The 12,046-nt window shown below is 37.2% G+C and overlaps 1 protein-coding gene and 1 long non-coding RNA gene across 5 annotated transcripts; both read right to left on the bottom strand.

Moving 5' to 3' along the window:
- Positions 1,677-4,128, bottom strand: LOC107626684. Its single transcript, XM_016329583.1, has 2 exons — positions 2,854-4,128; positions 1,677-2,123 (listed from the first exon to the last, which is right to left on the bottom strand). The coding sequence occupies exons 1-2, from the start codon at positions 4,126-4,128 to the stop codon at positions 1,677-1,679; spliced, it is 1,722 nt and encodes a 573-aa protein (XP_016185069.1).
- LOC107624211 lies at positions 7,131-8,632 on the bottom strand. 4 transcript variants are annotated; one of them, XR_002356947.1, is made up of 5 exons: positions 8,484-8,609; positions 7,924-8,016; positions 7,767-7,845; positions 7,385-7,454; positions 7,131-7,256 (listed from the first exon to the last, which is right to left on the bottom strand). It is a non-coding gene; the product is annotated as an uncharacterized LOC107624211 (long non-coding RNA). The 4 variants fall into 4 exon arrangements; XR_001616782.2 differs by having other exon boundaries at positions 7,731-7,845; positions 8,484-8,608; XR_001616774.2 differs by lacking the exon at positions 7,924-8,016 and having other exon boundaries at positions 7,731-7,845; positions 8,484-8,632.

Below are 12,046 nucleotides of genomic sequence, written 5' to 3'. Positions count from 1 at the left end.
ACCTGCATGATGCTTAAGATTGTGTCCTGCTCAAAACTCGGCTTGTCGAGTGTTAGTTGTGACAGGGCCGGTGTGTTCTCCGCCTGCCTTGTTGTGGCTAACTTGGATAACACATCGGCTCTAGTGTTTTGTTCTCGGTTTACATGAATAATATCAAATTTATTGAACTTTGAAATGAGATCCTTTGTTATGAGCCAATATTTCTCTAGAAAAGGATCTTTTACCTGGTATTCGCCCTTGATTTGATGTACTACAAGTGCTGAGTCGCAGTAGGCTGTTATTTGAGATATCTTGAGTTGTTGGGCGAGTTTTAGTCCTGCTAGCAGAGCTTCATATTCCGCTTGGTTGTTGCTTGCATTGAAGCGGAATTGAAGTGATTGCTCGGCTATCACTTTCTCTCCCTCTTTTAGCAGTACCCCAGCTCTGCTTCCTTCTTTGTTTGATGCTCCGTCTACATGTATGCTCCAACTGGCTGCTATGTGTTGGGTCTCATTAGTCATTTCTGACACGAAGTCAGCGAGTACTTGTGACTTCAGAGCTTTTCTCAACTCATACTGAATGTCGAACTCGGATAGTTCGATTGACCAATTTATTAGACATCCGGCGAGTTCGGGTCTGGTTAATATTTGCCTTAGTGGTTGGTCTGTTCGTACTATGATTGTGTGGCTTTGAAAGTAATGTCGCAGCCTCCTTGCCGTGGTGACTAGCGCCAGCGCTAGCTGTTCTATCTTTGGATACCTTGTTTCTATTGGTTGTAATACCTTGCTGATGAAATATACTGGGTTTTGCTGTTTTCCTATTTCCATCACTAAGACCGAGCTTATGGCATGGTTAGATACTGATAAATATAAGTACAACGGCTTACCTGACTCTGGTCTCTGGAGTATTGGAGGTGACGTCAAGAGCTGTTTGAGTTCCGTAAAGGACTTTTCACATTCATCTGTCCATGTGAATTTCTTGCCTTTGGAGAATGTTTGGAAGAAATGATAAGATCGATTTGCCACTGCGGGTAGGAAACGTGATAGGGCAGCTATTCTGCCTGCCAATTGCTGGACTTCTTTTACTGTTTTTGGACTTGTCATGGTCAGTACTGCACTGCATTTTTCTGGGTTGGCTTCTATACCTCTTGAGGTTAGCATGAAGCCAATGAATTTTCCTCTTTGGACTCCGAAAGCACATTTGTCTGGGTTGAGCTTCATGTTATATGCTCGGAGTTGGTTGAAGACCTCTATCAGGTCGTCACAGTGTGACCCTTGTGCAGGCGTTTTTGCCACCATATCGTCTACATAGACTTCCACGTTCCTTCATATCTGTTGTTGGAATACTTTGTCCATTAATCTTTGGTATGTCGCACCTGCATTCTTTAAGCCAAAAGGCATTACCTTGTAACAAAAATTACCATGTTCTGTTATGAAAGCTGTTTTGCTTTGGTCTTCTGGGTGTATCAAAATCTGGTTATAACCAGAGTATGCATCCATAAATCCCATGATGATGGGTTCCAGCCGTTTCTTGGCTTTTCCCTTTTGGGACTCCCCGCGGATCTCAGACCTATCTTGGGTAGGTCGGGAGGTCGCCTGTGTATGTGCTTCATCTTCGCGTTTTGTCGGGCTCCTTTCTCGATTCTCGTATCTTCGGGAGGGGGAGCGGGTGCGGGATCGGATGACGTCTCCGTGGGATCAGCTGACGTCTCCGTGGGATCGACTCTTCGCTGCTAGCTCCCTTTTGAGGTTTTGTACTCTGTGTCTAAGCTCCTGCATAATCTTGGCACTGTCGGCTCCCGTCCCTCCGAAGGGACGTCTTTCAAGGGTCTTGGTGTAGATTGGTTGGTTTGGCTGAACGGAGAATCGTGGTTGTTCGCTGGCGCGAGCTGTCAAACTCGCCCTACTCAGGCGGGCCCCTCCTCCTTCACGAAGTTCCTCCGACGTGGGGAGTCGCTCCATGTCTGCTCCAGGGTCCCCACAGATGGCATCAATGTTCGTTACCTGGGAGACCTTGGGTGCTCGACGGGTCGAGTGGTGATGAGAAGATGAGCGGGTGAGACCATGGGCTGACTCGGAGCAGGTGTAGAGATGCGGGCTGAGAGCTGGCGTCGCCGGAGGCGGTGTGGACGGTGGGGTGGCCACCTACAAGGACACTCTGACGATCAAGTCAGTGTCCGTCTGAGGAGACAGCCAAATTAGGTAAGATGTTACGTACCTTGGGGGGAGAGCTGGCCTCTTCCCTTATATACTGTGCTTGGGTGGGCCCGTAGGTGACCTAGCCCACTGGCCAGGAAGCTTCTGTGAGCTATCCTAATCCTCACGGGGATAGAGTCAGGTCGTTCCGGTTTTCGGATCGGGGCTTCGGGTGCTGCCCCGAGGGTACCGACCCGACCGGTTGCTGGGTGTGGTGACTTAAGCCGCTTGATGGCAAGTCGCGCGTGCTTCGGTCGGGTGCCGAGGACCGACCCGTCGGGTTCTCCCTATGTGGAGGATGCTTCGGGACTTGGGTCGGAGGTGGTGTTCCGACCCATCGGGTAAACCAGTTAGACTGTGGCAGTCCGTAACACATATTAAATTTTTTTTCCACCAATTACTATATTAAATGAAAGTAAATTACAATAGTAAATAAAAAGAGATTGAGTTAGCATAAAAGTAAAATAATTAATAAAATAATTTTACATCGTTCTTCTTTTATTTCTTATTAACATTTTTTAATTTAGGTGTGTACGTGCGTAATTATAAATGGACAATTATTTTAGATTTAGAAAAAAAAGATAACTATTAGAATTTAGAATTGAAAGTGAGCGGAGCTATCATCTGGTATTGCACCTGTGGTGATGTAATTGAGGAAAGGTGTTCTCCAGTCTGGTACCTGCATGATGCTTAAGATTGTGTCCTGCTCAAAACTCGGCTTGTCGAGTGTTAGTTGTGACAGGGCCGGTGTGTTCTCCGCCTGCCTTGTTGTGGCTAACTTGGATAACACATCGGCTCTAGTGTTTTGTTCTCGGTTTACATGAATAATATCAAATTTATTGAACTTTGAAATGAGATCCTTTGTTATGAGCCAATATTTCTCTAGAAAAGGATCTTTTACCTGGTATTCGCCCTTGATTTGATGTACTACAAGTGCTGAGTCGCAGTAGGCTGTTATTTGAGATATCTTGAGTTGTTGGGCGAGTTTTAGTCCTGCTAGCAGAGCTTCATATTCCGCTTGGTTGTTGCTTGCATTGAAGCGGAATTGAAGTGATTGCTCGGCTATCACTTTCTCTCCCTCTTTTAGCAGTACCCCAGCTCTGCTTCCTTCTTTGTTTGATGCTCCGTCTACATGTATGCTCCAACTGGCTGCTATGTGTTGGGTCTCATTAGTCATTTCTGACACGAAGTCAGCGAGTACTTGTGACTTCAGAGCTTTTCTCAACTCATACTGAATGTCGAACTCGGATAGTTCGATTGACCAATTTATTAGACATCCGGCGAGTTCGGGTCTGGTTAATATTTGCCTTAGTGGTTGGTCTGTTCGTACTATGATTGTGTGGCTTTGAAAGTAATGTCGCAGCCTCCTTGCCGTGGTGACTAGCGCCAGCGCTAGCTGTTCTATCTTTGGATACCTTGTTTCTATTGGTTGTAATACCTTGCTGATGAAATATACTGGGTTTTGCTGTTTTCCTATTTCCATCACTAAGACCGAGCTTATGGCATGGTTAGATACTGATAAATATAAGTACAACGGCTTACCTGACTCTGGTCTCTGGAGTATTGGAGGTGACGTCAAGAGCTGTTTGAGTTCCGTAAAGGACTTTTCACATTCATCTGTCCATGTGAATTTCTTGCCTTTGGAGAATGTTTGGAAGAAATGATAAGATCGATTTGCCACTGCGGGTAGGAAACGTGATAGGGCAGCTATTCTGCCTGCCAATTGCTGGACTTCTTTTACTGTTTTTGGACTTGTCATGGTCAGTACTGCACTGCATTTTTCTGGGTTGGCTTCTATACCTCTTGAGGTTAGCATGAAGCCAATGAATTTTCCTCTTTGGACTCCGAAAGCACATTTGTCTGGGTTGAGCTTCATGTTATATGCTCGGAGTTGGTTGAAGACCTCTATCAGGTCGTCACAGTGTGACCCTTGTGCAGGCGTTTTTGCCACCATATCGTCTACATAGACTTCCACGTTCCTTCATATCTGTTGTTGGAATACTTTGTCCATTAATCTTTGGTATGTCGCACCTGCATTCTTTAAGCCAAAAGGCATTACCTTGTAACAAAAATTACCATGTTCTGTTATGAAAGCTGTTTTGCTTTGGTCTTCTGGGTGTATCAAAATCTGGTTATAACCAGAGTATGCATCCATAAATCCCATGATGATGGGTTCCAGCCGTTTCTTGGCTTTTCCCTTTTGGGACTCCCCGCGGATCTCAGACCTATCTTGGGTAGGTCGGGAGGTCGCCTGTGTATGTGCTTCATCTTCGCGTTTTGTCGGGCTCCTTTCTCGATTCTCGTATCTTCGGGAGGGGGAGCGGGTGCGGGATCGGATGACGTCTCCGTGGGATCAGCTGACGTCTCCGTGGGATCGACTCTTCGCTGCTAGCTCCCTTTTGAGGTTTTGTACTCTGTGTCTAAGCTCCTGCATAATCTTGGCACTGTCGGCTCCCGTCCCTCCGAAGGGACGTCTTTCAAGGGTCTTGGTGTAGATTGGTTGGTTTGGCTGAACGGAGAATCGTGGTTGTTCGCTGGCGCGAGCTGTCAAACTCGCCCTACTCAGGCGGGCCCCTCCTCCTTCACGAAGTTCCTCCGACGTGGGGAGTCGCTCCATGTCTGCTCCAGGGTCCCCACAGATGGCATCAATGTTCGTTACCTGGGAGACCTTGGGTGCTCGACGGGTCGAGTGGTGATGAGAAGATGAGCGGGTGAGACCATGGGCTGACTCGGAGCAGGTGTAGAGATGCGGGCTGAGAGCTGGCGTCGCCGGAGGCGGTGTGGACGGTGGGGTGGCCACCTACAAGGACACTCTGACGATCAAGTCAGTGTCCGTCTGAGGAGACAGCCAAATTAGGTAAGATGTTACGTACCTTGGGGGGAGAGCTGGCCTCTTCCCTTATATACTGTGCTTGGGTGGGCCCGTAGGTGACCTAGCCCACTGGCCAGGAAGCTTCTGTGAGCTATCCTAATCCTCACGGGGATAGAGTCAGGTCGTTCCGGTTTTCGGATCGGGGCTTCGGGTGCTGCCCCGAGGGTACCGACCCGACCGGTTGCTGGGTGTGGTGACTTAAGCCGCTTGATGGCAAGTCGCGCGTGCTTCGGTCGGGTGCCGAGGACCGACCCGTCGGGTTCTCCCTATGTGGAGGATGCTTCGGGACTTGGGTCGGAGGTGGTGTTCCGACCCATCGGGTAAACCAGTTAGACTGTGGCAGTCCGTAACACATATTAAATTTTTTTTCCACCAATTACTATATTAAATGAAAGTAAATTACAATAGTAAATAAAAAGAGATTGAGTTAGCATAAAAGTAAAATAATTAATAAAATAATTTTACATCGTTCTACTTTTATTTCTTATTAACATTTTTTAATTTAGGTGTGTACGTGCGTAATTATAAATGGACAATTATTTTAGATTTAGAAAAAAAAGATAACTATTAGAATTTAGAATTGAAAGTGAGCGGAGCTAAGTCGAATTAGACCAAATTCAAACTCGACTCATAAAAATTGAGCTTGGCTCACGGCTCGATTCATTAATAATGAAGCCTATTTTTAAACTCAAACTCGACTCATCAAAAGCTCACGAGCTGGCTCAAATAATAGTAACATAATCTATAAGTTTATATCAATAAATTATAACTTATATATTTTAAAAATATTCAAAATGATCAATTTTATGTATTATTTATCTATCAATAAATTATAAATTTTTTATTTATATCCTACATTAAAATTATATATAAAAAATAAATATAAAATTTTTTATTTATAGATTAAATGCATATAGGATATGTGTATTAATAATTATAATAGATCCAACTCACGAGCTAATGAGATGAGCTTATCCAAACTCAAGCTCGACTCATTTAATTTATGAGCTCAATTCTAAGCTCAAACTTAGCTCACTAGCTCACAAGTTTAGCTTATCAAGTTATTAATGAGTCAAACTTAAACTGACTCATGAACTGGCTTGACTCACTTCTAACCCTAATAACTATATATTGAGATTAAAACTTTTATTTGTATACTTTTTCTTTGAAATTAGTTATAATATTGGATAGAAGTATAATACCACAACCAGCATATTATTTTATGATCAAGACTAAATAATAATTATGCTAAAAAAAACTGAATTTACAATGAAATTGTTATTCCAAAACCGAATCCAAAGAATTATCACACACACTACAAGAAATATCGTTAAAATTGACGGCTTAGCCGTCGATAATATTAAAATTCGACGGCAAAATAGACGGCGGAGTTGGTCGCTATTAAACTTGTCGATTTTGTAAAATACTAATAAAATCGACAGCTTGGATGACCGTCGATAATAATTTAATAAAATCGACAACGCTTCTATCTATAATATGAATTTGAGAATTTTACATTCTCACTAAAATCGACAACATCGCCGTCGATATTATTATATAAAATCGACGCCAATTTTGTCGATATTTGATCCAATAAAATCGACAATATTTTTGTCTATAATATGCTTACTAAAATCGACAACGTTGCCGTCGATATTGGATCCCTAAAATCGACAACGTTGCCGTCGATATTGGATCCAATAAAGTCGTCACAGTTGCCATCGACTTTATTATTCATATACCGACAAATTCTATGTCTATATTTGGATTTTGTTGTCTATTTTAAAATTAAAAAGCGACAACTATTCCGTCGATTTTAATAGATATGTTTTAATTATTTTTTTCTTTGAAAAATAGTAAACAATTAATGCAAATAAATATAAAAATAAAATTTATACAAAATATAGATAACAAGACAAATAAACTTTTAAATATAAAAATAAAATTTATACTAAATATTAGGTAATGAATTTACAAACTTAACAAAATAATAAATAATGAATTTACTAAAGGCTATGATTTTTCATAGAACAGAAGCATCATGAACATCTAATGATTACAATGCATGGACAATTACACTTAATTATTCTAATATACAGCCATTGAAATAGTTGACTCTCCATGATTCTACGGTGCTAATTTTTCATCAGATCATTTGTCTTATTTACCCAAACTTGATAAATATCTTGCAAGAACATAACAAAGTGGATCTGCAACAAAATATTGAACATTAAATACAGAATGAATCTGGATACCAAATATAGTAAAAGATCTCATTCTATGCAATGCAAAAAGCATAAGCTCCTAGCTTTCAAATTGTTATTTTGAAATGGAATACCTCCTTAAACTCATTTCGAAACTCCCTGACGACAGAAATCACTACCGTGGCAGCCTCATCATAAGGATATCTGAAATAATACAGCATTTTAGTCTTATGTAATAGTGATGAATTTGTCACATATTCTTATTTCAAAAAACAATTAAGGATATCCAAAAGAAACTGAAGAGTTTCCTTATAAAAGAAGTAGAAGCATAAATATCAGATTCTCACTGCCTAGCTTCAGGGGAAAAAAATGGGACTTTTTTCAAAGAATTACAACATAAACTTTTCCACCGACTATTAATTCTGTGTGATCATCAATAATTAATCACTATTAATAACCTAAATCTATGAGATTGAGCACCTAATAATGACCATTCATATTTGTGAGCGAACTAACTTGTCCAAAGACACCACATGATATAGTTGGGAATGCTATATACTGAATGTTTTTATCCTTCGCAACCCTCAAACTATTCCTGCAAATCAACGAGTAATAATAATAAACAAACACACACCAAATGGAGTAAGTAAACACAAACACAATGTGAAGCTACCTATAAGCACTTGAAAGAGAAGCAGGGTTACTATTAGAATTGTAGATTGGTCCAACAGTATGAACAACATGAGAAGTAGGCAATCTAAAACCACTGCATAACAAGCAACTTCAGATTACAACCTTATTATCACAAAGATAGGAAGTGATTTCCATTGTCCTAATCTGATCTCTTACCAATCAAATTAGTTGTCAAAATTTATTATTTTATTTAAAATGGAACATTTTCGTTATAGTTGTCATTACTAATTTGTCAAGGTCTTGTTCTGGATCAAAATCACACAACTCCATTGGTTGGTCCATAAGGTTAATTAAATTTTATGTATATATATTATTCCTCTACGTAATTAATCAATTAATTAATAATATTATTAGCTTATAAAAAATACATAGTATCATGCAAAAACAAAAGTAAATTATTAGATGATAAGAATTTATATGATGCAAGTCAGGAAAATCACAAAAAAAAAACTAAAATTAAAAAAAAAAAAAGTCAATCCCAAATCAAAGCCAAAAGTAAAATCAAATCGACAGAGTCAATGATGCAAAGAGGATGCCTACCTTTGTCGGCAGCAGCAAGAAGGTTGGGAACTGGCAGAAGAAAGGAGAATCTCTTATTACTATTTTTCTCTAAAATTAAAAGCCACTCAAAAAATATCTTGAGTTGAGTAGACAGATACAAATTAAGATATAAAAAAGCTATATATAAAAGTTTTTTAGTCTTAAATTTAAGAGTGAATATTTATTTTGGTCCAATATTTATTCCGAGGATAAAGTATTCTTTGATTATTTACTACCAAAAAACAGCTAATTACAGATAAAATTACAATTTTATCTCTTTTATTGATAAATTTTTGTTTATTGACAAATATTAATTTACTAACAAATTTTTTACTGTTTATAATTTACTAACAATTTTTTTTTGTTTTTGACAAATTTTTCATTCATAATTGCAAGTTCATTCTTCGAAACCATATCCCATCCCGGATATGATGAAATAGGATGAATTGAGACAGTATTTTGTAAATACATCATTATCTTAAATATATTAACAATTTCTTTACTTTTCGATTGTCCGAAAAAAACAAAAGAAACATTTTGTTCTTTCTTCGACAATTTCTGATCTCTAAAACCCAGATGCAGTTCTGACCATCTATTAGAGAAACACTGATTGGCCAAATTCATCAATAATTTTTTTTGTCAATAATTAGCGTCAAATTTTTCGATAAATTTTTTAATAATTTTTTTTATTTGCAATACACCCAAAAAAGCATTAAAAATTCTCTTTACCAATAGATTTATTTATTAATTTTTACCAATAGAATATAATAAAATTTTTATATATTCAAACATTTGAAGAAAATATTTCAAGAGAGAGAGAGAGTTGTATTTCTCTTAAATTGCAGCCACCACCAGTCACAACAAAAACACATCATGGTAACTTAATAATGAAGATTTATACTTTTAATCTAAAATAGCAAATATTTAAATATGGGTCTTTGATCTAAGCCAAATCCATCTTTTTACCTTCTCTTTTTGTTTTTACTTAGCTTGTAGTTTTTGTTATTTAGATCATTTTTTAGGTTGATTTATTTGTTATAATTTTTTTAGTGGGAGTACATAAGGAGTACATAGTATATAAAGTGTAATAAATCAATAGATATTTTTAAGAGAGATTTTTTCATTCTCTTCAACAATAAAAATAATTTTTTTTCTCTCTCTTAATACTTTCTGGTTCATCAAACTATCAAAATCACCGCTTGAAGAACATGAGATTTTCTTCAGAAAAGCTTAAGCTCGATTCCAAATCACATACTGATCCGGCAAAGGTTTGGGATTGGTCGCAAAAACATCCATGTTGACAAGCAGTAAAAAACTCTCTCTGATATAGTATATGTAAAACCCTAGTAACTTCTGTTATTGGGACATGTGTGATTGCTGTCGCTTCCAATAATGAGATATTTTCATAATATGCTTTAAGGAGGAAGAAGAAAGTTAAAGAAAATGTCATGCTCTAAGTTGTTCACGCTGTGATGTTGATGGTTTAATAAACTAGAAGAAATCGAAAGAGTTTTATTGTTAAAAAAAATGAAAAAAATTCCCTTTAAAAGAATATCTGTTGAATTATTACACTTTATATATTATGTACTCTTTATGTACTCCCACTACAAAAATTACAATAAACAAACCTACATCTACAATTGATAAAAAAAATAATCTAAATAAAAATTTCACATTGATGTTTAAATTTCAGGGTGAATATTTGCCGGCAATCTCTTCGACAATGACCTACTCATAACTTTTTATCATGGGTGGCGTCGAGGCGAAGGGCGAGATGGAGGCGGAAGGCAAGACCGAGATGGAAAATGTACCCCATGTGGGGACCGCAATGGTGATATTGCTGGCAGCATGGTCGATGATGATGTCGGCACCGATTATGAGAGGAAAACAACCGCGACAGCGGGGTAGCAAGTGACTTCTTAATTTTTATTTTTATCAAAGAAAGGTAATATACATGGATAAAAATGAAGGGATGTAAATTAGGATGATTCAGATAAAGATGCGTAAAACGTTTTTTTTTTAGATATTTTTTAATAATTAAAATTTAATTTTTATAATTAATTAAAACAAATCGATTTGTCCAAAAAAATCGATAAACTAAATTTTAAACCAGTATAAATTAATATTTTTTTATAAAAAAATAACTACAATACCTTTTGATCTGTTGGTTATAACTCGATTAAGGTAAAACTAGAAATCGAAATCTTATTAAAACTAAATAAACACACGTTCTATATCAGGAGTAAGGGGAGTATGTGTTAAAATCAAACAACCACGTGCCAACTTAAATCTGCATAGAAATCTTTCTACAGAGCAGCTTTGAAAATACTTGTAACAGTCCTAAACACAACTTTATAAATACAAGTAACTCACTAGGTCACAGGTAGAATGAATAACTTCATATTTATCTCTTACTCTTACTAACTTGAGTGTTGGAGTACCTTCCCACTTCAAGAAAAAACGAGTTCGAGCATCAGAAAAACGAGCTATACCTTGGAGTCGGCCACTCACACAAGAACACCCTTGTTATAAAAAATGACTAAAATACTCATTATTATATATAATAAGAGTATTTTAGTTATATATATATATATATGAAGAGAGGGTATTGTTTTGTGTAGCAAAAAAAGATGTTAATGGAGAGTGCTAAGAGAAGATAATGTATTTGATGTGAATAATTTTAATTATTATGAGTGTTAATTTTTACAAAAAAGTGAGACATAAATATTTAATTTGGCACTTATCATTAAAAATTTATGAAACTTTTAAAAGATAAAAGTCTAGCTATGTTTATCAAAATCAGTGAAACCGTAATTAATTGTTTTGTGTTTATGCTATTTTCTTGATGTGCTGATGTATCCATTGATGATATTCTTGACTTTGGTTATCTGACAAATTTTGGGAGTGCTAGCTCCATGTCATGGCTCAGAAGAGCAAGAGGTACCTCAATGGACTCCAATACTCAATACTTAAGCAAGGGAGCTAATAGAGGGTGGGTATTTATAGGGAACTTGGAGGTTGGATCTTTGGGACTTTCTGTTGTAATTATATGTAAGCATGGAAAATTATCAACTTATATGCTAGCATATACTCAATATTTATTTTGATATATGACACTAAAAAAGTTGCCGTTTTCAAATTCCTTTAGCAATTTCTTACATCCTCAAAATGTGTGTCATTGTCAAAAAGGGAAAAATTGTATTTATATTCATGCATGAACTTAAATATATGCATTAACTTATTTTTATTTTTTAAGTTGGGTGTTGAAATTTTGTTCGTTGATGCTAAATTCTTTTGTATGCCTCTCATCTCGTAGTCATTGTTAGTTTTTGTCGCATATTGGTAGGTAAAACGTACCAGATTTCGTGACATATGTACTACGGAGAGTAGTTTAGTCTTTTCTTTTATCTTAGAGATACTACTGATAGAGCAACAAATATGCATATATTTTGGTAAATGTGAATGTTGTTTTTCAATATTAACAACAACAAAGTCTTGTCTCACTAAGTGGGATCGACTATATAGATCAATCGATGTAATAATTAAACTCTATCATATATCAT

This window comes from Arachis ipaensis, chromosome B02 (assembly GCF_000816755.2).
Source record: "Arachis ipaensis cultivar K30076 chromosome B02, Araip1.1, whole genome shotgun sequence".
Taxonomy (NCBI): Eukaryota; Viridiplantae; Streptophyta; class Magnoliopsida; order Fabales; family Fabaceae; genus Arachis; species Arachis ipaensis.
This window is presented reverse-complemented; position numbering and strand designations above follow the sequence as displayed.